Below are 24,813 nucleotides of genomic sequence, written 5' to 3' on the forward strand. Positions count from 1 at the left end.
CTTGTAAAGGAGTCAGGGACCAGCCCCAGAGGTCCTCCAGGAAGGTCTCCAGGCAGAGGATGGCATGGGCATGTGTGTGTTACAGAGAGATTGCCATGGACTCCTGAGTGCAGGATGGACCAGAGGGAATGATGGATCCCCGAGAAGCAGAGGCGAGAATTGCTGTCAGCCATTAAAGGGAGCTCTCGGAAATGACCGTTAACTGAGGAATATTCCTTGGACCTCTGGATTCAGATGGAAGAAAAGGGAGCGTCTATTATTCACGAAACCTAGTTCGATAATCGCCTGTCAGCCTCCGGGGGCCACCAGGGCAGCTCTGCTGCCCTTCCTTGTTAAATTTGCAGAAAATGCGCTCACTAGGGATGTGCCCCTCCCAGGAGGGGCTGTGCTGGGGGCCAGAACTCGCAACACAGGTGGGCCACCTCCATGGCCCCAAGATTTCTTCCATCAAGAAGGTGGGGGTTGGGGAGGGGAAAACAACAGGGATGGGAGCTAGTTCTGCAATGATCCAGGTTTCACTTAGTAGTAGATGGGTTTCCCCTTTGGAGGGAAGTCTGGGGACTAAGGACTAGCCTGGTGTCAGCCCTGTGTCCCAACGAGCCTGTCTCATGACCAAGTATTCTAACCACACGTCTCAGAGCATGGTTGATAAAACCATCAGCCCTCCTGGCTTTACAGGTGGTGGAGGCAAAGAGTCAACAGACAGAGGCTAGTGTGGGGACGGGGACAGCAGGCGGGCATGATGAATCCTGGCACCGGTGGGGTGCGGATTCCCTAAAGAGCCGGCAAGGGGCTTGTGTGACGTGGCAACTTCTGAGCTGAACTGGGAAGGGAGAGAGGGGCCTCACCTTCGAGGAACAAGGGCCCATGTGGAAGCTCAAGACTTGTTCCCTTAGGGAACTCAAAGAAAGGTTGCAGAACTGTGGCATACGGGACAGACCCCAAAACCTCATAGGGAGCGGGGTGCTGAGTGGGGACCCTGGCTGTCAGCTGAGAACAGCCTGCTAGGAGCCGCTGTGTCTGTCCAGGGAGGGGTGAGAGTGGACCCAGTGCATTCTGTGTGACCATGTGCCCCGGACAACCTGGGATGGGCCAGGTGCATGCTGTGTCCCGGGGCCATTGGGTTAGAGTACCAGCTTCCAGGCTGTGAATGCTTTGGGTGGGAAGGAGCCCATGACCATGCCTGCGGAGCTGGAGAGAGTCCAACGGACAGTGCCATGGAACCAGGACTTCTGGGGGTGGTCCTTGGGAGAGAAGCGCACCCACTTCTGACTTGCATAATGGTGGGGGGGGTGTGTACAGTCATGACATTTACCAAGATGGGCAGACAATGTATGTATGGCCCGCCTTCTGGGGGATACCCCAGAGTTCACAAGAGCCATTGCGTTCACTGGGATGAGACTAGAGGGGGCTATAAGGTCTGTGTCCCCCAGATTCATATGAGGAAGCCCTAACTGCCCCCATGTGATGGGGCCTTGGAGAGGTGATGAGGCCACGAGGGTGGGGCCCTCACGAGGGGACCATGCCCTTGAAGGGGGAAGAGCTGGATGAAAAGCGTCTGTGTCTGCCAATGAGGACACAGCAAGAGGCAGGCATCTGCAAGACAGCAACAGGCTGTCACTAGAACCCAATCCCCCTGCACCTGGTCTTGGGCTTCCAGATCCCACAACTATAAGAAATCAGTGTTTGTCATTTAAGACACCCACCCAGTTGATGGAATTTTGTTATTGGAATCTGAGCAGATCAGGAAACATTTAATCCCAGGACAGCAGGGGTGACCATGGTGGGGCAGACCAGCAGCACCCTCCCGCATGGGAGACCAACCTGCATTTTCTTCCCTTCCTGAGCCCTGTGCTCCAGCCATAACCAGCTCCGGAAGTTTCCAGAACCTGGGAGGCTAACTGCCACTCAGTGTGTCTGCTCCTGCTATTCCCTCAGCCTGAATGCCCTTCCCTTCATTGGCCACTAGGAATGCTTCCTCGCTGTCAAGACTTTGGTCGGAAAGCCTCCCCTGCCCTGTGGGGTGCTGCTGCTTTCCACAGAAACTCTCCTCATGAGCCATCAGCCGAAAGGGGCCTGTGTGCTGAGAAATGACACACGCGGCAAAGTGGTTTTCACTTTCACGAATTAGGGTACACCGTCCTTTATTTTTCTGGGCTCCCCTGGGAGCTGACGGGACATTGCACTAATGAAAAAACGGGGGTTTCCATTTGCACGGGGCTCAGATTGCTAAAGGGAAGGAAGTGTATCAAGTGCCAGAAACTTGCCTCCCTGGCCGAGCCGGGCTGGTGGGAAGCCGGTGTGCAATGGGGTGTGTGGTGGGGCTGGAGGGATCGGAGTCACGCTGACTCACAGACGGGACGGCCAGGACACACAGAAAGACACAGCTCTGCAGGAGACAGGGGAGCAGACTTGGGTGACACCTTCCCAGTGTTTCGTAAATCTTTCCACCCACATTACAAGCATCCTGTGATAGGCGTTAGCACTTCCCATGCCTCATCATAGATAGGGACGCCTTTGCGGGGGCAAAGGGGGTGGCTAGCCTTCTGCAGCGGGACCCTGTGCCAACCTCACAGGACAGAAGAGGGTGGCGTCTCCCTCTTCCTTCCCCAGCGGCCAGGTGCCTGTCTCGGGACCGCATAGGCACGCACGAGGCTTCAACCCTGGGGGGCTATGTTTCACTGCAGGAAAGACGGGCACGGCAAGGGCTATGTTGGGTTTTAGGCTGGGTGCATGGAAATCCTTTATTCTGGGGCTTTGGCCATCAGAAGAGGGCGTTTTCTCTCCAAGACGCGGAGAGTAACAGCGAGGCGGACAGTGGCGGCTACACGTACAGACAGCATCACACGGGCGAGGACGGCCCTTCAGGGCACCTGTGGGACAGGTGAAAAAGAAAGCAACAATAACAACAACAACAACCATGGAAAGAAAACTGGCAAGGAGCCCTAGGGGCTAGGAGCCCACGAAAAAGCAAAAACACACAGATCCGGACAGTGGAGAATAAGGCTGGAGGCGTTCCCCTTCCGCAGGCCCGTACAAGGGAACTCTATATATGTCGTCTTATGTTTAAGTAGGCTATGCTCTTTAATAAAATAAAAACTTCTGTGTCACTTTAAAGATATCATTTAGGCATCCAGGGGATGATTCGGAAGAAAAATGCAGTGCATGGAGGGCCCTGGCCGAAGGTACCCTGTCAGGCTGACGTTTGTCCCTAAAAACAGATGCGTCACAAGCGGTTGCAAAAATCGTGCACCCCACGCTTGACTTCATGCAGCCCTGGGCGCTCTGCGGCCCCCTCCCTGGCCTGGTCTGTCTGTGCACAAGGCTGTGCCTCCCCCCGGGTTGGGGGGCTAAGCGAATGGGTGGGGGGCGAGCAGACCCTAGGAGCCAGACGCCCATCTGTCTGTGATTGTGTCAGCGACTGTCATCGACCAACCTCCTGAAATCCCAAGTCCCAGGCACCTCTGTGCCCCCAGGGCCTCGTGCGGGGGGCTAGGGCACTGCACAGGGGTTTGGGAAGGCGGGCTACACCCCGTGTAAATGTCCCTTGATCTCCTGGGACCACTACTTTGCAGCATCTCCTTGACGCCAAGCAACAGCGGGGAAGGAGCCGTGCAAAGCAAGGCATCTGGGCTCTGAACCAGGGGCAGGAGCATTGCTGGCGGAAACAGAGGTCGCACTGGCTCCGGGACCTCCTCCTGCCCGGCCTCCAGCCCAGCCCTCTCCAGGGGCCCATCGCCCGCCCCCTCGTGGACACAGAGAAGCCAGAGCCAGGTGCAATCGGAGGGGTTTTTGTGGTTCTCGCCAGGCGTCCCGTGCTCTGCCGCCAGGTGTGCACGTGGTCACACACGCTGGTGGCAGTCAAAACAGTAGGGCTTTCTTCTTGAGGTCATTCCTCTTCCAGAGGGCCAGGCGGTCAAACTCTTCCATGCTCATCCCAAACACTTCCTGGAAATCCTCGGGCGACAGGTGCCTCTGCAAACCACAGGAAAACCCAGAGGGGAGCAGTGAGCAGCTCTGCAACGCGCGCTGCAAGACCAGCTCCGTGCTGCTGGGCAGTCCGCAGGCAGGATCGGCGTCCAGGCGGCCATGCCCCCCACCATGTGCCCTATGGGGCCATCTAGTTCCCTGCGTTCCCTCTGCATCCCTGCTATTCCCACGCTGCAGCGCTGGTCACTGAGCCTAGAGAAAGAGACTTGCTTAGGGGCCCGACCGAACAGGACTCACACAGGGTCCTCCTGTGCACCCCCATTTGCAGAATTACCCCCAGTGGCCACAACACGAAATACCCAGCTGCCTAAGTGGGGTCCGTGCACACAGAGTGGAGCACATTCCATCCACGATAAGCCGCGAAGGCCTGATGCACAGGGCAACGCGGTTAAGACATGTGACAGGAGGGCCGGGGAAGGAGGCTGAATGCAAAGGGCCCCTAGAGTGTGTGGTTCTGTTTCTGCGAAGCTTCAGGAAGGGGCAATCCACAGGGACCAAGAACGAAGTGGCTGCCAGGGGCTGGGGACGGACGGGAGTGGGGAGAGACTGCTCGACGGGCAGCATTTCCTTTCAGGGGGATGAAAACATTCCAGAACTTGATTGAGGAGGTGGCTGCACACGGGGTGAATGTGACAGGAATTTTACAATGAAAGCAAACAATTCTTGTCACTCCCACCCATGCGGTTTCCTTGGCTTTAAAACAAAACTACTCATCCTAAGGGTTGTGATGGTCCAGAGAGAAACAGAGGTGAAGACATTTGGTGAACTAGGAAAAGCACAGACACCCATGCTGACTGTTCGTGGCTTCACAAAAGTCCCTATATCCGTGCGGTAGGCAGCGGGTTTTAGAGCCGGATGTCGGCGTGATCCGGAGGAGGGAACCCAGGACTGCACTCATTCTCCTGTGAGTCACCGAAGGGCCTCCTCGTTGAATCGGGGCCCCGAATACTCAGTGCATTCATGTGCACGCACACACGGACACACGGACACACAGACAGAGACACACACAAGGACACATGGACACACAGACACACACACAGACACACAGACACAGACACACACATACACAGAGACACTCAGCACACACACTGACACAGAGACGCACAGACACACACAGAGACACAGACACACACACAGACACACAGACACAGACACACACATACACAGAGACACTCAGCACACACACTGACACAGAGACGCACAGACACACACAGAGACACAGACACACACACAGACACAGAGATATGTGGACCCAGAGATACGTGGACATACAGACACACACACACAGACACATGGACACATGAACACACAGGTACGTGGACACACATACAGACACAGAGAGACCCCCAAGCACACACACAGACACACACAGACACAGAGATGCATAGATACACACACACGGACACAGAACACACATACACACACAGAGATACATAGACACACACAGAAACACACGCACACACACACACACACACAAACACCCCAATCCAGCGAGACTCTGCCGGCAAGGGGCTGGCTGCCCACTGCTCTCTTGAGCTTGAGCACAGGGAGAGATCCTGGTGTGCCGCAGAAATGAACTGTCCACATGGCACGGACACCAGCATGCCATGGGGCTCACAGCCAGTCCATGGAGACACGGAATTGTCATCAGACAACAGCACCCCACTTCTAGGTACCAAATCACAACCTTTCCCCATCACCGTGGGGCAACCGCAATGTGAAGAGGACAGGACAAGAGCCAAACTATGTCCCCTGCTCTTGGCACCGACCAGTGGCCTGGCTGGGACAGGATCCCAGGCCCCTGGGGGAGCAGACAGCCGTGCAGGGGATCCAGGGATTGTCCAGAGCCCGAAGCTGGCGTCGGGGGAGGGCGTCTCACTTTCTCCATGCTGTCCTCAGTGGATGACCCAAGAGATGCCCCCAGGTGGCCCTGCTGAGTAGGCAGGGACCTCCAGGCTGAGCCATTTGAGGAGGTCATCAGGTTGGGGATACGCAGGAGGGGGATGAGCGGGAGGCATGGCACCCCAGCAGTGGGAGGACAGTGCCGAGGGGGGACTGTGTGCTCAAGCCTAGGGGCCCACCTCACCCAGGACAAGGGGGACTGTGGCAGCTGGGAGACGTCCTGGGGGAGCGGGGAGAGGCAGAGAGCCCTGTCCCTGCAGGTCCCACGCAGCTCACCTGCACCCTCGGCACCAAGCTGGCCTGGGAAGTGCATCGGAAAGAGCCCAGGTCCAGTGACCACGGAAAGGCACACCCTCAGGACCTGTACTCTGGGGACATGTGATGGAGCAGTGGCAGGAGAGAGTCAGGCAGACCGGAGGGCCAGAGGAGCTGGTATGGTGCATGCCCAGTGCCTGAACACAAGCGGGCTGCTGGGGGCGGCTGGTCTGTCCTCGGGCAGGAGGCCCGACCCAGCCCTGAAAATATTCAAGGTTGGCTCCCGCCTTTTGGGCTCCCTGTGGGGGCCCGGGGTGCAATGTGTACTTAATCTTGATGATGCAGTCCCACATTCCTGCTGCCCCCAGGAGCCCACGGCGAGCAGGGAAGACAGGGTGGGCTTAGGAGAAAGAGGGGAGCTCGCCCTGATGCGTCTCCCCTGCCACCTAGGTGAGAAGCAGCTGAGGCATTCGAGATAAACTTGCTCAGGGTCATGGGGCTTGAAACTGGGGTTGGTGTGAGAAGGAAGCCTGGGGGCTCTGGGACTTTGTGGTGAGGGTACAATCAGGAGAGGCTTCCTGGAGGAGCCGCCATCCACGGCCAGGTCTGAGCAGTGAGCCGGAGGGGCTGACATTCGAAAGGTGGAAGAGCACATGAAGACCCAGATGTGCTTCTTCCCATTTTCTAGAGTCGTAACCCAAGTCAGGTCACACGGCGCAGATGGACCAGGATGGAGCCAGGACCGGAGTCCCAGGGGGCCTGTCCCTGCATGACACTTGCCCGGAGGGGTCGTATGTCAGCAGACCCCCAGAAAAGCACGTAGGGCCCCTGCCACCTTGCAGAAGTGGTCTCCTGAGTCTACTCAGGAGCGTAGTATCTTCCTTCACCCCGTACCTCATGGCAGGTAGAACAGGTGAGCCACAGCTCACCCCAGGGGCCGAAGCCAGCTTTCTGGCCCCAGGCCAACTCCCCTGGCCCTAGCTCCCCAGGAGGAGGGGCAACCCAACCCCCAGGCGCTTGCCAAAGTCAGGCATGGCCAAGCTCCTTTCTGAGCGAGTAGGGAGGAAGCCCAGGGTGGGACACCTTTGTAGAGGGGTGGCTTGGCTTCATTCTGACACAGCCTCATTCCTGGAGTGCACTGGGCTCCCCAAGAAGTGCCCCTGGGGAGACCATTTCCGCAACGTGGCATACTCACATATGTGCTCACTGCTCAGACCTGGCCATGGACCACGGCTCCTCCAGGAAGCCTCTCCTGATTGTACCCTCGCCACAAGCTCCCCACACCTCGTTCTCACACTAGCCCCAGTTTCAAGCTGCCACTGCGATGTCACTGAGGGCAGAGTTAGGGAGTTGGGTCCCAGTGAGGGCTGTGGGATGATCCAGGAGGGCCCTGTTAATGGGACACCTGTGACCCAGAAGCCTCATTGCCTTATAAAGCATTAATGATCTTTCTGCCAGTCTCTTGGGACTAGAAGGGGGTTTTCTGAGGGAGACGAACCTCTGACTTCACTCTGATCTGGTGCCCTTGGTGGAGGCTCCCCGAACATGTGAGTCATAAGGACCAACCACCTGCCCGCTGCAGGAGCTCATCCGAGGAGACACAGGCCACTCCCATAGTTACCTCCTTTCTGCAAGGCTGCAGACCTAGCTGTAGGCAGGAGATGCTTCGGTGTCACAGAGCCTGCAAAGGGCACGTTGGAACTCCGCCTGGGGGCCCAGAGCACTGTGCTCCCAGACCACTGTGCGGCTCAGCCCGGCAGTTGCCCAGAGCTTCCCATGGAATGAGGGCCCAACTCAGGCCTGCCTGAGCTATCCTGAAGCCTGGCCATCTAAGCTATCCCTTTGGGGGCAGAAATCCCCAGCTTTTTCTGGGTAACATGGGTGAAGCAGCCCATCCCGGTAGAAACACATCTCTCATACAGTCTTGGTGTCCAGTGTCAGGGAGCTCCGTGGACACCGTGAGGCCCACGCCAGGACCCCAGTGCAGGAGGCAAACTGCACAATTCTCCTGCACTGACCGAGGACCGTGAGTCAGGCTGAGCTGAAAGCCTTCACTGCACCTGCTGCCATCCTCACATCCTGAGATTCTCCTCCTTTTATTGCCCCAGGAAACCCTGGCTCAGAGAGGGCATGGGCCTCGCCCAAGGTCACACAGCCAGGAAGCTGCAGGTCTGGACCAGGGAGCTTAGAGGGGGCCCAGTGGCCAGAGCCCCCCCTCGGGGCCATGCCCCCTCTGCCCCACGCTGCGACCAGTCTGCCCTCCTGTGGCCTTCACCCCGCCGGGCACTTCCAGCAGCCCCTCACTTCTCTAAGCTCAGTGGTTCTCCTGGGAGGGGCCCGGCTGACCCTTAGCCGTTCCTTCTGCCCATCCCATGAGGCAAGGCCAGCCCATGCACCCATGTCGGCAGCCCGGGGCTGGGGTGGGGGCTCAGGCTGCAGGTTCGCTCAGCCTGCCTCTCCTGGGCCAGCGAGGGGCCGCTTTTCACAGGAGGACCGAGCTCATCACTATCATCACAACAATGGCCCCCGCTATCTATGAAGCTTGGCCTGTCTGGGGAGTGCTGCGAATGCTCCACTTACTGTCCCGTGAGCCCTCCCAGAGCCCATGTGGCAGGGAGGGGACGCAGGCCACGCCAGGTGGAGTGACATGGTGTCCAGTGGTTCGAGGCCCTGCACCACGAGGCCCTGCACACCAGGTGTCCTTGCCCACCTCTCCCACCGCCACTCTGCTCCAAGGGGGCTCTAGAACATGTCAGGATCTTTGCCACCCCAAGGCCTGCAGTGCTTTCTCTCCCTTAGCACAACGGCTCCTTCTTATCCTACATGACCCAGCTCAAATGTCGCTTCTCCAGGGAGCCTTCCCGTGTTGCCCTAGCCAATCAGGCCCCTACTGACCTGGTTACTGATGACCTCATCCGGCTCCCAGCTCCATGAGGGTGGGTATGGGCCTGCCCCTTCAGCCCAGTCTCCCTCCCTCCCTCCTCCAGGGATGATCTGGGTTGGTCACGTGTATCCCTAAATCCAAATGTCTGTTCCCCCTATCCCTGTCCTACTGTCTCCCAACCTCTTCCCCTCTCCACGGGGTCTGCGTACCCCACTCTCCCCTGTGGTTCCCTCTTCGCTCACCATCCTCCACTCTTGCAAGCTCTGCCCCTCGGCCTGGCCTGGGAGCACTGCTCAGCCTCGGACCTGGGAGCCCCCAAGATGCCAGATTCTGGTGCAGCCCACGCCCGTGCGCTGGGCACGCTCTCCCTCGGCTGCTGCCATCAGTCTATCAGGTTCTCACTAGACCGGTTGGATGAGTTTAAACAAAGGACACATTCTTAACTGCAGGGTCCTTCCTTTCCAGTCGCATTCTGACTTGGGTTCTTACTGCTGGGGCAAACTCAGAAGCGCATTCAGCCTCAAGGTCTGGTGGGGGCAGTCCGGAAGCCACAGACTCCTTGCTGACCTGAGCACTTGCAAACCCTGGAGAGAAGATGGCGAGTCTGGAGGGTCCTCCAGGGACTCCCTGGGCCAGCCCCCAGGCCCCGGCTGGACTAGAAGCCCCTTTTGTTCCCATTCTCTCGGTGGCTTCCCTGGAAACTACCCTTTCTGTCCCAGCCTCGCCAGGCATGGTGCCTGGCTCTTTGGCCAAACCCTAATCTTGGGGCTGCTAGGAAGACATTCTGTAGATGTGGCTCATGTTAGTAAAGTTTAGCCTCAGTAACAGGGACAGGGCGGGGGGCTCATCCCATCTGCTGGAGGCCTTGAGAGCAAAACCTGCCTGCTTCCCGGGAAAGAAATTCTGCTTCGAAGTGTCAGCTCGGGCCTGGGTCTCCAGCACATCAGCCTGCCCTACAGATTTCAGACCTGCCTGCCCCCATGACTACTCAAGCCAGTTTCTGAAAATAAACGGCCATGTTCGTGTCTGCGCGCTCCCCTCTTTATCTCCCACTGGCTCTGTCTCTCTGGAGGACTTGGCTGATACAGCGTTCTACCTACACAGCAGAATGTCCCTCAGTGAGGACTGAGGATCAGGGCACACCCGCCAGGACATCCGGATGCTAAGTGTGCCCTCTCTTCCCCGGGATGCCATCCTCGTGCAACAAGACACTGGTGTATGAACAGAACAGTGATGTCTTCTGGCAAGTGCTGGGCAGAGATGTGCAGGGAGTGGCCCCAGGATATCTGATTCTGCCCAGGGACAGTCAAGGCTCCTGGAAGCTCCTAGAAGCAAATCCTCAGAGGGTAACTTCCAAATGCAGGAAGGATGTGAGAGTCTCCAATGCATGAGGTCTTCAGGTCAGCCCTTGGGACAGGAGCCAGGGTCCAGAACCTCTAGGACAGAGAGCCCTGGATCTCAGGAATGGCACTCAGCCGGGCCCCCGATGGGTCTCCTGGGAAGCCTGCCTGCCTATCGGGGTTACATGGTTCCTCTGACCACACGTCCCTGGAACCATACTTCCTGAGCTGCGGAGGACAGCCATTCTTTCCCCAAATGGCACCAATATCTCAGAATACCTACGGGCTCTGTGCTACGGGCTCCTATTAGGCCCCTTTCATTTTGCAAGGCTAAGCATCCTGAATTCCCCCAGCCAAGCCCTATCGTGTCTGTGATTGTTAGGGTCCCGGCACATCCCACTCCATCCAGGGACCACCAGCACAGCCACCACCCCATGCCAACACCCTGGAGTGACTCTAAATGTGTCCCTGCCCCTTGCCACACTGCACGCTCCATGACTCAGTCCTGCCACCTTGACGTCCCAAATAGTGCCCAAAACCCAAATCCACCCACTGCGCGCCTCAGCACTGCCACCACACTGTCCAAGATGCCCGCATCTCTTGCCTGGATGACTCCATTGCTTCCCAGTCTCCCTGCACCTACAGGGCCAGTCTGGGCTTCACGGTGCAGCCTTGCTGCTGTTTTGAATTACAAATCTGATCATGAAGTCCCTCAAATTAAAAGCCATTGTCCTTAAGACTAAAATCCAAACTGCTTAACGTGGCCCGAGCCTGGCAAGACCTGGGCCCATTCTTACCTTCACCCTGCTCAAGTACAGACACCTTAGCCTCCTAAAGTTCTTCCTCAAAGAGCTCCTGTGGCTTCCTGCCCCAGGGTCTTTGCACATACTGGCTGCTCTTCCTGGAATTTTCTTTCTGTGGGACTCCCTCATCTTAAACACATGCATATATGGACACACACACACACACACACACCCCAACACATTTCCTTTTACCCAGTTACTTCCTTTTTCCCAGTTAACTTTTACCCACTGTTGATGGCCCATATTCCTCCCCTTTAGAACCCTTATCACATACTCATTTGGGTTATCAGTTGGTTGATTCTGCCTCCTGCATCAGACTGAGTCTGGGAAGGCAGAGCTCAGGCCTGTGTCTGCTCATCACACATCCCAGGACCCAGCTCAGGGCCTGAAACATAGTCAGCAAATGAAGGAGAGAGTCAGCTAAGCATTCTGGGAGCAAGAGTCAAGAACATGACCGAGCCTGCTTCTCCCTCTCCCTCTGCTGCTTCCCTTGCTTGTGCTCACGCTGCTCCCCCCAATAAATGAATAAATAAAATCTTTTTTAAAAAGCTGATATCAGGGGGCACCTGGGTGGCTCAGTGGGCTAAGGCCTCTGCCTTTGGCTCAGGTCATAGTCCCAGGGTCCTGGGATGGAGCCCTGCATCGGGCTCTCTGCTCCGCAGAGAGCCTGCTTCCTCCTTTCTCTCTCGGCCTGCCTCTCTGCCTACTTGTGATCTCTCTCTGTCAAATGAATAAATAAAATCTTAAAAGAAAAAAGCTGATATCAAATTCCATAAACAGTATGAAGCTACTCATCAAAAATGGAATTCAGCAATTTTGGGTATTTGTGCCAAAAGAGATCTCCAGAATCATGTCCACCAGCGTGGGGCCAACAGGAGTTATAACTTGGTGGGGGAATTCCGTGTGATGTTTGCCTTCTTCTTTGCATTTTTCTGGAGTTCTACAAGAGTTATAAAATGTTTTTATATTAAAAATAAAGCTCTCTCCCCTGAAATAAAAACATCAGGGGCCCTCCTGTCCTGCTGGGATACAGCCCCTCCTAGACCATTCCTGGCTCACCTCCCAGCTCCAGCCCAGAAGAATGTGGGACGTGCCCCACCGCTGGAAACATTTCCAGCTTGCCTTCCGGCTTGGCGGGGATGACAGGAGAGTGAATACAGAGACGCACCCTTGGGTGTGTTCTTGGAGAATGCATGATTAAACCCATGACCCTGTCCTCCGAGTTTGCTCAAAGGAAGTATTTAGAGGCACTAACCACTATTTTGCACCTTTTATCTGATATTTAGCAAAAAGAAAAGGGGGTGTCATTTAAAGGGCAACCTAGTCCCTAGAGGGAAACGGCTAGTCCTAACGAGCTCCTGGCCCCAGGCCCCAGGAACCCCGGGCATCTTGTTCTGGGCTCAGCTCTCTCCATGAGGCAACCAGCCCACAGGGCTTGGCCCTTTAAGGAACAAAAACACACAGCAAACAGGCACCCTCCAGGCTGGGGACATGACCACACGACTAACAAGGACTCCACTGAGCAGGAGGCAAAGAGCATGTCCGCTGCGGAGCAAGTGGGGACTCTCATATCTGAACCCCATACTGAGGCTTCCCAGAACCCCGTCTCCCCCACAGCAGGCACCCCGAAGATTCCCCTAAGGAATCTGATCCCAAGGCAGGACCGAGCCAGCCCTGGGGGGACCGCTCAACCCTATGAGCTGGTTAGGCCCTTTTTGCTTGAGTCACTTTGGGTCACTTGCAACAGGAAAGTTCCACATGGATGTATCTCTGCCCAAGGCTGCAGCCACACCAGCATCCCCAGACCCTCTCCCACCACCGTTACTCCCACTGAGGGCTGCTGTTCCCGGCTGTGAGTGACGACCCCAGAGACCCCCTCAGTAGAAGCTGTATGTTCATCTGGAGGCCCACACATCAAGGTCAGATAGTGTGGGGAAATCGGTGGCTGACCAGCATCACTGTGAGGCTTCCTTCCTGCCTGGGGACAACCTGCAGGTGCCCCCCCCCCATGCCCGCTCCTTGAAGCCTTTACTTGTGGGTTCCTTGGCCTGGAAAGCCCCTTCCCTGCTCTCCCTTCTTTGCTGGTGAGAGTCCTATCCCTCCTTCAAAGGCCAGCCCTGTATTTCTTCCTGAGCAGCGGATGTGCCTCCCTCCCTCTACCCCCAGTGCTCCCTGCCGGGGCTGCCAGCCATCCCCTCTTAGGTGGCAGTCTCATACAGATGCGCCTGGCCTCCCGACTTTTCCTGGCAGCCCTTCCCGCTCTGGCTGTGCGCCCCTCCTACGATTCCCTCCCAGAAGGGAGGTCTGGCGACTCCCGCCCTGGCTGGACACACACTTGGCCTCAGATGTTCCCTGAGCCTCCCGGGGGGCCCAGCCCTGGGGCACAGATGGGGGCAGGGCCAGCCCTGGGTCCCCAGGAGACTCCAGACCCCACACTGCCCAGCAAAATGGTGGCTGACAGGGCTCGGGAGGGGAGATCCTGTGCAGGGACAGTGATTATCCGGCAGGACGACAATGGGGGGACTGAGTCCTGCAGGTCCGCCCACGGGACCATGGCTCATTGCAAGTCCTTTCAGTCAACAAATATCATCCCAATATCTCCTCTGAGCTGACACCCTCTGGGCCTTCAAAGCCTCTACTTAAAGATGAGCTTATTATTCTCGCTTGGTATGAACGTGGCCAAACGAGAGGCCAAAGATTGTGACCATCTTCTCAGTGTCAGTTCCCAGGGGAAAAACCAGCACCACCCACTCGGCATTGTCATGAAGCCTTTCTTGGCAGAAGCACGCAGTTAGAGCCCTTAGAAAGCCGTCTGTGTTGGGGCATACTCCTTAGTTCTCAGGCCCTTGAAACAGCTTGGGGCGTTGGCTCCGAGCCCACTGTGGGCCTCATGCGGCCCCCACTGTGGGAGCACTGGGGGTGCTCAGCGCTGATGCTGGGGACAGATGCGTGCAGAGGACCCCCCCCCCAGGCCTGAATGTGTGCCCCCCACCCCTTGAGATGCCCTCCTACCTCCAGCCGGGTCCGGTCCACGTCCTTGGGCAGTTTGACACGAATTCGGTTGGTGACAATGAGGGCATCATAAGGATAGATCTGTGGGGAGAGGAAGCTGCAGGTTCACCCCAGGGAGCAGGCGTGGGCCGGGACCAAAGGGCGGAGCCAAAGGCCAACAGAGAAAGTACATACTTGGGCCGGCATCGGACACACACATTTCATAGGAAACCACAACAAAAGGAACTTTTAACCTGGGCAGCTGTGTGGTGGCGGGAAGAGGTCGGCGTGGCAGCGGGCGGCCCCTCTTACCTTGTATTCTGTAAGAGACAGAGCAGAAGCCACACGTGGCTGTTTAGAAAGCGCGGGAACGCGGTCCAGTGGCAGAAGCAGTCCCGTCCTGGGGACACCACCCTCCTCCACCCCCTGCACTGGGTCGCTAGTCCTCGGGGGGCAGATTCTGTGGAAGGAACTGGGGAGCAGGAGGCATGGTCAGGAGGCTGGAGGCCAGACTGGGAGCCGGGTGCAGCACCATGTTCCTCGGGCACGATACTGTCTTTCTGGATTCCGGGCCGCCCTGAGAACGCGGCCTGCCTCGGTTTACCCACCTGAGGAGCCGACCTTGCAGGGTGGTTTTGGGGGCATTGCGGCATTGCAGAAATGGACAGTTGCGCAGGGTCTGACCCCTTGGCCTGTTACTCTCTTACCTTCTTGACCCTGTAGCTCCTCCTTTATATTACTGAGTCCCCCACGCTCGCTTTTTAAAAGGTTTTTCTGCCAGACTAAAATTGCCATGTCAGAAAACAGACTTGTATGGATCAGAGGGCCTCTGATCCATACAAGGCACGTAGAACCCATGTAGAAAGCAGACCCCTAGGACATGGTCCACAAGCTGGTCTTGGGAGGGGGACCCTGACAAGGGGCCTTGGCGACATGGGCCGGTCCCCAAATTTCCCAGCGGGCCCCACACAACACCCAGACGTGCCAGCTCTGAGCCACATGCAGGGGGCTGGCTGCGAGCCCCCGGCGTGAGCCAGTAGCCCACGAGTGCACGCTCCTGCCATGCGGGGGTGACAGGGGCGAGTGAGCACCCCACCCAGGAGGGGCTCAGAACCAGCAAAGCCCAGTCAGGCTCCTGCCAGGCAGCCGGGGTCACACCAGGAGCACCAGCTTCTGGCAAGCAACCTTCCTGCTTCGAAGCCCGGGAGCCCCACGCAGCCGGGAGGAGTGGGAGGCAGTCTGGGACCTGAATTCATTTGACTCAGACCCCAGAGGCATTCTGTTGTGATGCTTCCCCCGCTTTTGCCACAGAATGTAATGGTGGGTGATGGGGTTGGCCTCAGTCCTGGTACAGGACGGCGATTCTGACACACAGCTCTCTCCCCGGGTGACCGGAGTGACCAACGGATCGGGACAGGGTCAGCTGTCCTCAAGGATGAGGAGGAGGGAAGGGAGCACGTCATGTAACATAAAAATGGAAGTAACCAGGTCCCCAAGGGGTAATGAGTACCCCCATTTCCCCCCACTGCGCGACGTTCAGAGCCTTTGCCACGTGGTCCCAGAGGGGCCCATCTCAGAATTGTGGGAATGTGTAAGAGACCCCTGCCCAGCCAGAGACCCATGGGGGTCCCCGCATCTTGTACCTCGCGTGCCCCAGCTGGCATCCAGGTCTGCTCCACCAGGGGCCAGATTGGCATTCTGGAAGAGAAAGAGAGAAGGCGGCAGGAGGCAGGTTGCTGGGGCGGGGGGTTGTGCCTTGGTGCTGTCCAGCCTGGGTGGGAGGACGGTGGGCTCCCCAGAGTCCCTGGTGCCTCAGCTCTGGATGGGCCATGCTGAGACACCCTTGGCGGGTTTGCTCGCACGCCTCCCCCTTGCCTTCCAGGCCAGCACAGACCCTGCCTGGCCCAGCTCTTCTGCCCGCCTTCCAAGCCTCCTCCCTGCGCCCCACGGCCCCCTAGGGGTGCAGCCTAGCCTGCTGTGGAGGCCAGCCCACGGGGGCCTCTGCTCCCCTCCAGACCCCGTGGTCCCCAGGCATCCAAGAGGGCCGGTCCGTATAGCTTCCAGACAGTGCTCTGTGCTCCCTAGCGGCCGTGACAGAGGATGGCTCTCGGGTGGGGACATGCCGAAGGAACACAGGCCACTGTCTCAGGTGTCTGCCTCCCTCGTTCACGGCAGTCGTCAGCAGACTGCCATTTCCATGCAACTCCACCACCCAGGTCGGGAAGTCTCTTAACTTCCACTAGCCTGGGAAAAATCACCCCACCCACTACTAAGGGGGTGGGTCTGGGCCTCCAAAGCAGATGCTGAGCCCCTATATCTCTACCCCCAACTCCTATGTCTGGCACAATACCACGAGTCCAGCTCTGCTATGGCCCCCGGTCCACAGAGCCGCTGGAAGAACATGGCTCCTACAGGCCGAGCACCTGCTCTGGGGTCTGACATGGGCCCTGGGATTCCGTGCGGGGTGGGGGTGGAGGCTTCAAGGGAGCCCTGCAGTCCCAGGGCTGGGTCACGCCTCACCCTGGACAGGGCGACTGGTAAAACACGGTCAGCACTAGTTCCGGAAGCACAGGACCTGCAAGGAGCAGGTGTCATCCCAGAGAATGTGCGGGCAGTGGACAAGTGCCAAGTCCTTCATCCCAAACAAAGGAGACAAGGAGGGTGAGTCGGGCAAGCACATAAGTGGAGGGTTGGAGCCGGTCTCTATGTAAATATCTGGTGTTTTGTTCACCATGAATTTTCTTGCATTGACTTGGATTTTAGAAAACACTGCCTTAGAACAAGATTTACATTGATTAGGGAGCCTTTTGGCAAGTGCCCCACTCGCCTCACCCAGGGTCAGCCCTGGGCCAGGCGCCCTCACCCCCACCCACTCTCCTGACCGTCACAGAATCACTCTCCTTAGCAGTTTGCAAGGACAGATTTTGAAACATTTCCTCATGACGCTGAGAAGCACCCCTATGCGCACCTGTCTGGTCCGGAAACGGGTTCCCGCCTAAGGCAAGACCAACCTGCTCTCCAGGCGCCTTCTCTATCACCAGGCCCGTCAGTGATATGGAAGAGAGAGGCCTCCCCCTAGTGCTCACTGCCCTGCATCACAGGCCACTGACACTCGGGTCACCACCACCACCTCCGGCAGTTAGAGCGTCCACTGGTCTGCCAGGTTCTGAGGCCAGACAGAGACTCCCAGGAGAGAGGGAAAGGCATCTTCTGGGTGGGTGGGAGGGGGACCGAATCAGTCCAAAGCAGGGGAAAAGCAGTTTACCTTTGGTCCTCTAAGTGCCCAGGATCTCCAAGACCTCTCTGGTGCAAGGAAGTCTTGTGGTCATTCCTTAACAGATGGGGTACCCAGGGGAGGCCCACAAGGGCAGTGTCACCGGGCCCACCACTGGCTAATTCCCTTGTGGTTCTCAAGAGAAGCACCAGAGAATTGAAAAGCAACAGATTAATTTGCCTCTCCCATTGGTTTGGAGTTTACTAGTCGCCCACAATCCCTACAGATATGGTCTACAAGTTTCGCTGTGAGCCTAGGAGGTGGGCTTCATCCTTGTGGTTTTATCGATGAGGCTCAGAGAGGTCAAGGAATGAGCCCAAGATCACATAGCAATACACAAAACTGTAAATGTTTTAACCTATGTCTTTTGCTTCTCAAAGATGATACTGGAATTGTTAGTAGTAGGAATGAAATGAGCCCATTCAGGGCTCATTGTTACTGTCCTGCCAAGCTGGAATATGCCACTTAGTAGCCACCAGCGTGGAAGGAACAAGGGGTTAGAACTTGCTTTTGTAACAATTACTCTTGTAGTAACCAAGCTATAGAGCTTAGGATATTTCACGTGTTTTAACCGTTACTTATCCTCACACTGATCTTAAGAGGTCAGGGTAACTTCTTTTAAAGCCAGGAAGTAGAGACTCAGGAAATACAAGTGACTTTCCCGAAGACATACACCAGGCTGGTGGCAGAGCTGGGATTTGAACTCGGGGCTCAGCGTGGCAAGTGTCCTTTCTAGTGTCACCATGGGAAAATAGCAGACTTCTTTATTCAGGTTTCCTTGTACACAGGCATTTTTGCAAATGCTTTACAGGCATATGAAAACCTGATTCAAAAGATAAAGATTTTTCCCATCTACCTAGTAGACGGCTTGCTGTTTGCACTATTCAGTCGCTCCAAACAACTTTCACTACTTATTTTGTTGTTGTTCATTGGATCCACACGTCTGACTCCAAATGCCACATTGAAAGTGCCTCCCATCTTAAATTTAATGAGGGTCCCAGCAAAGGCATGCTGCTGGGTGTGCTTAAATGTATGAAGGCCTGCTGAATGAAGTGTCATCATGAACTAAAGTCCCTTCTATTGCTATTAGAATCTGTCATCCAGCAGGAGAATTCAGTCTCTACGTATTCGCCATCAGGGTTTTTCTGTCAGTGGCCAGTGGTCGTTCTGTTAATAACAGACCAGGGGACACATGCTGAGGGCCACGATGCCTTACCCATGGGAGCACCTGTGACAGGTGACTACTGTACAATCTATTCCACAGAGAGGAGAGCTTCCGTCATGAGTGGGCTCTGTGGCAGGCTGGTTAGCGGGACAATTAAATGGGCTCTGGGACTCAGGGTGCTGATCCCCAAATCTCTCTCAAAGCAACAACTTGAAACCTCTCCCCTCACCCTGCCCCCGCCATGAATGGATCTCCTTCCACTGGACAAGAACTACACACCGGTCGTGTTTGCCTCTTTGCCCTGGTTACAAGGAAGCTCAAAGCTAAGCTCCAGAGGTTTGGCTCATACAATATTCTTTTGTTTCTGATAGGATTCTGATACATAATTTCTTTCAGAGTTTCCTTCTCTGCCCCTTTGTGGTTTGGGGTTGGTGGGTTTCTGGTCTCAGTGTGCCTCTGTTTTTCCTTCAGGCCGCCTAGAATCCTTTCCGGAAGTAGAGACACACACAAAATAAAACCAACCTAACAAGTAGCTTGTGAGGACTGTGGGCAATAGACAGTAGCGGGTGACCACATCCAGGTGCTGAGAATGGCCGCACCGTAAAAGGCTAATCATTCAAAGGCTCAAGTATCTGGCCTTCCTACTGAGAAATAGGCATAAAATTACATAAAAGTCTTAGAACGTCTGAAAACAACAACAACAACAACAGGAAAAGAAGTTTTGCAGGGAAAAAGAACCCTAAAGCGAAGTCGCCAGTGCTTGTCCCCAATTTCCCATATCAGCAACATGAAGAGCTAAAGATCTTCCCAAGAAGACACACCCGCTTTGATCAACCACCCCCCAGCATATGCAGGACACATGGGCTTCCCACCCTGAGACCATAGAAGGAACATTCTCCGAGGCTCAGCTCTAGACTCTATAAAGCTCTGTCTAGCCCCTGCTCTCCCTAGTTCTGAGAGAGGGAGTGAAGCCTGTGTCCATGCTGGAATATCTGATTGGCTGTTCCCAGCTCATTTGGGGCTGGGTGCGTGTGGCGGCTGTGGCCTTTTCTGCAAGTGCTGGGAGCATTGATCCAAGCCATTCCAGCATGAACCAAGGAGGACATCTCCCCAGAAGATGTGTGGCCCAGGCCCCAAGGCTAGAAACGTTGAGCGCTCCTCCCTTAATTGTCTTCCACATATTGAGGGACAGTCCCAGAACTTGGCTTGAGGGCTAGAACACCGCTACCCTCCTGGGCCCCCGAGTCACAGAAAAGCTGTTCCAGGTGCAGAGGACATTCCGGAAGGCTTCCCCACCACCCTCAGGTCCCCAACCCTAAGGCCCAAGGGTTGACATTTCCTGGTGCTATGGGGGTCCTGTGGACGTCCTCCTACCCCCTGCCCTTGCCGTGCCCACCCTGCTGTCCACTGAAGAGGAAGCATGGAGAAATCCTTAGAAGAAACTTGAGAGAAGCATGCGGCATGCGAGCCCTGAGCGAGCCTGTTCCAGAACGGGAAGTGTGGTTAGTGGGGAGGAGGCTTCCCTGGAGTCAAGCCATGCAAAGGTGGCTGGGCCCTGGCGAGGTATGCCCTGGTGACCGGAGGCGGTGGTCCAGGTGTTACACACTATTGGTGAGACCTCTGCTATGCAACACACGAGGGCCTCGAATTCTGAGCACCTTCTTTGGTGGAATGACTTGCCCCAGTTTTGGACAAACCTCCTTAGACAGGGGAGAGGCAGCCTGAGAGGGGGTGTCCTGGGGTTTTATAGGGGGGACCTCTGGTACCATCATGCCCGCCCCACCCCAGGGGTCCTCAATGGGGACTAGTGAAGCTGTGGGAACAGTGACAAAAAGTCGCCCAGCCCCTCTGTAGGGACAAGTCAGGCGCCAAACTCTCTGGGCTCACATTCCAAGATCCCAGATTGGGAAGGCAGAATGGGGAAGTCCAACCAGCCTTTAGCTGGGAGCAGCCAGAGAGAGCCAGCTACGGAAGTGTGGGATCCAGGAAAGTTATGGGCGCGAGTGGCAGCATTAGCAGTGACGGTAATGGTCCCAGATGCAAATGGCACTGATTATGGTGACAGCTGGAGGCAGTGGCAGTGAGGGGACAATACACTCCAGGAAGGAAGTGGATCCGTGGCTCATGTTGCTCACCAACTAGCTGATCCTGGAAGCCCCTCACTAGGCTCTGGGTCACAGAAGGAGGGCGTGGTTCAGAAGGGGACTTGGGTTGGAATACTCCCCCTCCCCCACATAGGGGTGTCCTGGGAGCCAGGGGCGGGGTTAGACGGGAGGAAGGGAGGGGATCCCAGTTCTAGTCTGACAGTGGTTTGCAGAGGGGCCAGCACAGCCCCCAGGCAGGGCAGCAGGTGGAGGCGGTGGGCAAGCAGGGTCCCCAGGCCCCTCCTTCCTGCTGCAGGGTCAAGAAGCTATGGGCTCCATGCTCAGGCTCCTGGCGTGGCATGGTTAGTATACCGCGAGCCAAGGAGGCGTTGAGTACCTACCCGATGGTCCAAGCCATTCTTTCCGTGTCCTGGGGGAGGGTCAGATTTGGAATAGGGGAGTCCTGAAACAGACACAGCATAGCCCTGTCATGCACGCATGGAGGCCCCGCCCCTGTTGGAGGGGCCACGCCCTGCCTCCATCATGACCTCCATCCCCAGGAAGTCAGCCAGCAGGGACATGAAGCCCCTGAGCCCGCCTAGGACACCAAGAACCCCGTGACACCCTCTTGGGCACCTGTGTTTTCTGGCAGCCTCAGGCCTGGGCATCACCTGTCACCCAGGCTGAGTTCCTCATCCGGCAGACCCAGAGAGCTGGGGACAGGAGCAGGAAGGACTCCCCATGGGGGGTATGGTAAGGGCTGTGCCATCCTGTGCCAGGGCAGCAAATGGAGGCCCGCCATCAACCAAAGATTGTAAACTGTTTTAGTTTTTTAAATGATCGTGAGCTATTTGCCATTGGGGGATTTCACATTAAAATCCTAGTTCGGCTCCTCTTGAAACAAAAAAGGATGGGTCTGAGACCACGGGAATCCCACAGTTGAACCGGCTGTACCACTCGCATTCCTGGCTGCCCTGCATGGGCCCCGGGCTCTGACTCTCCCAGTTAACCTCTGCAATGTGTCTGGAGAGAGTGGTGTGGGGGTTCTCTGCTGTGGCCTTCTGGCTCAGGGGAAGGATATGTGCAGCACGGCAGAGCTGAGCCCCCTGCAGGGGCAGGACCTCCCTCTCCTGGGAGAAGCTCCTGGGGTCATTGCTCCCAGCACTAGGCTGACCCTGATCAGCTCTGGCAATAACAAACAGGGCCAAACCCCAGTGCCCACTGTGGGAGCTGCGGGGCCACTAGTCTGGCCCCAGTAGGTGGCAGATCCCGTCTCCTGGTGTCCACAAGGCCACGTGCATCCATGCGACCAAGAACTGAGCCTTGGCCAGAGCTGAGGTGGGTACCATGCACAGAACTGCCTGCCTACCCAATCTAGGACCCAAGGAGGCTCATCCAGAGGCCTTTCCTCTCAGGGAGTCCTCACAAACTCTGGGGGCTGAGACGACACTCTGCACGGGTCACGTGTGGGCCCAGGAAAGACTGGTGGCGATGCCTCAGCTGGGGAACCTATCCTGGGTACTTGTTAGCACCTACATGGCCTGTCGGAAGGTCCCGGATGTGGGTCCGAAAGGGTCTTTTGCTACATCAAGGTCAGGGTTCTCAAACTTCTTTTAGCAAAGAGATTTTATATGAAATCCAGCATTGAAAAGAGCGGGGCAGGGGAGCTGGACACAGAAGAGAGACAAGGGACTAGATCTGCCGTGCCACCCCTGTTGCTCCTAGCCTCTCTGAAGACTCCCATTCGACAGAGGGGGAATCGAGGCCCAGATCAGGGGGCCGGCCATGGTCACACAGCCCCGGGATGCCAGACAAGGCCCCCAACTTACAGTCCTGGGCTCCCTCCTAATTTACACATAGAGCCAGTCATGCTCAGGGATGTGAGGTTGTGGGGTTGAGGATGTGAGGGACCCTCCACTGAGACACAGGAGCTCCTGATCCACAAAGATGCTAGAACAGTGGTTCTCAAAGTGGGATCCCTGACCAGCAGCATCAGGCTCCCTTGGAATTGGGTAAAGAGGCAAATTCTCAGGGCCTGCCCCCAACCTCCTGCTTTGGAATCCCAGGGCTGGGGGCCCATGTGCTGTGGTTTACAACCCCTCCAGGGCATTCTGATGGACACAATGGTTGGGGACCTTGAGAAGAGCAGTGCCCTCACCTCTGTCCTATGCCTGGAGGTGCTGCTGTCACCCAGACCACTGTCACAGGGTCCCATGCTCAGGCTGCCCCCTGTGGTCTCTGCATCTGACCGCTTTGTATAAAGCCCAGAGACCCTACTTCAGTAGGTCACTCTGTTCTCCTGACTTTGTGATGACAACTGTCCTGGGTGTCTCTTCTACCTACCTGGAGCCCCCATTGCATAATGTCACAAATTCTGCTTCAACCATTAGACAGGATTTCAGAACCTCGTGGAAAGGAGAAGAGTAGATGATATTTGCCCCATTTTTACCTCTTCAGATGTCCTCTCTGTTACGAGGCCCAGAGTCTTCTCTTACCATGTCTCTCTGCTTGGACACCTGCAGCCTGCGATTCTTTAAACATCTGCTTGTGAAAAATGCTTAGTGTTCCTTTGAGAATTTCTTAATTTCCCCATTCATTCCCGCAAGATGGGCTCCCTTAATGCAGAATTTGCGTTAACAGGACCGTCCTTTGGCACACGGAAATAGGCCCTTCCTTCTGGCCCTGTGGCTTCTGCAGAGAACCCCCCTGTCTCCAGGTGGCCTTGTTCTCCAGGGAGTCCATCTGTCTTCTGTTGCAGCAGCTCTCAAGACCTGCCACCCTCTTTCAGATTTCAGCCATTCTCGTGGTAAGGGATTGGGCGTGAAGTGCCTTGGATTCATCCTACTCGGGGTTCTTAAAGTTTCTTGAACCTGTAGGTTTAGGTCTCTGGCCACTGTTGGCAAGTGTTCAGCCATATCTTTGTTTTTGGTTTTCTTTTGTTTTGTTTTTTTAAAGATTTTATTTATTTATTTGTCAGAGAGAGAGAGAAAGAGTGAGCACAGGCAGACAGAGAGGCAGGCAGAGGCAGAGGGAAAAGCAGGCTCCCTGCCAAGCAAGGAGCCTGATGTGGGACTCGATCCCAGGACGTTAGGATCATGACCTGAGCCGAAGGCAGCCGCTTAACAAACTGAGCCACCCAGGCATCCCTCAGCCGTATCTTTGAATGCTTTTTCCAGCCTGCTGTCTTCACTCCTCTCAGAATTCTACTGTGAGATGCTTCCCCCCAGATCTCTGAGGCTCTGTTCAGTTTCTCCCTGCTGTTTTCTCTCTGTTGCTCAGACAGAGTCATTTCTGCTGCTCCATCTATGAGATTGCTGACCACTCTGCCGTATTCTGCTATCCTGTTTCTGAATCCATCCAGTGAATTTTTAATTTTGGTCATTTTTATCTTTCAGTTTCATAGTTTCCACTTGATTCTCTTTTTTGCGGAGGGGGGGATGGTGGTAATGTCTATTTCTTTGGTGAGGTTACCTTTCTTTATTTCAGGTGTGTCCAGAGAATTTGTGCTTGTCTGCTGAAGCATTTTCTGAGTGGCTGCCCTAAACATCCTTGTCCGGGAACCCCAACACCCGATTCTTGTCAACATTGTATCTGCCACTTGTCTTTGCAGGTTCAAATCGGCAAGTGGCTCTTGGTGTAGGTGGTGGTCCTCTATCATCTCCCAGACATGACATCAGAAGACACTGGATCCTGGAAGAGCCTTCTGTTGGAGCAGCTGCTGCCTGTCTGGGCCTGGTGCATTACAGCCTGTGGTTCCGAGGACAAGGTGGTTTTCAGAATGCTTATCAATGTGCTCTTCTGGTCTGCCTAGTCCAGCTGGGGTTCCTGGGATGGCCTGTGGGTTGGGGGGGGGAGTGTGCTTCCCCGTTTGCTCATGCCCCGAGGTGGAGATGGGAGACACCTCGGGAGACAGCCATGGAGATGGCTGCCATGGGGAGAGTCTCCTGGGCCCATCCTCCCGGCCGCCCCAGACCTCTTGCTTCATACCTACCCATGCAGTCTGGGGAGGAAGATGTCACCTGGCCACCCAGAGCTGCTGCATGGGAGATGGGAGACACGGGACCAGTGTTTTCCTTCAAGTCCTGAGGTCCCTAGCCAGCCCACCTTCCTCTTTCCACCCTCAAG

At 56.0% G+C, this 24,813-nt stretch overlaps 1 protein-coding gene across 4 annotated transcripts in view; it reads right to left on the reverse strand.

Moving 5' to 3' along the window:
- Nucleotides 1-2,111: 2,111 nt before the first annotated feature.
- The window catches only part of ABLIM2 (actin binding LIM protein family member 2), a 135,596-nt gene continuing 112,894 nt past the window's right edge, over nucleotides 2,112-24,813 (reverse strand). For all 4 annotated transcript variants that reach the window (XM_082727508.1, XM_082727510.1, XM_082727509.1 and 1 more), the window contains 5 exons: nucleotides 21,090-21,151; nucleotides 15,809-15,863; nucleotides 14,478-14,485; nucleotides 14,187-14,267; nucleotides 2,112-3,975 (listed from right to left, as the gene is read on the reverse strand). In XM_082727508.1, coding sequence (XP_082583634.1) covers nucleotides 3,862-3,975; nucleotides 14,187-14,267; nucleotides 14,478-14,485; nucleotides 15,809-15,863; nucleotides 21,090-21,151 — 320 coding nt within the window. In that variant the 3' untranslated portion in view covers nucleotides 2,112-3,861. The remainder of the gene's footprint in view (nucleotides 3,976-14,186; nucleotides 14,268-14,477; nucleotides 14,486-15,808; nucleotides 15,864-21,089; nucleotides 21,152-24,813) is intronic.

This window comes from Mustela nivalis, assembly GCF_964662115.1.
Source record: "Mustela nivalis genome assembly, chromosome: 4".
Lineage (NCBI taxonomy): Eukaryota > Metazoa > Chordata > Mammalia > Carnivora > Mustelidae > Mustela > Mustela nivalis.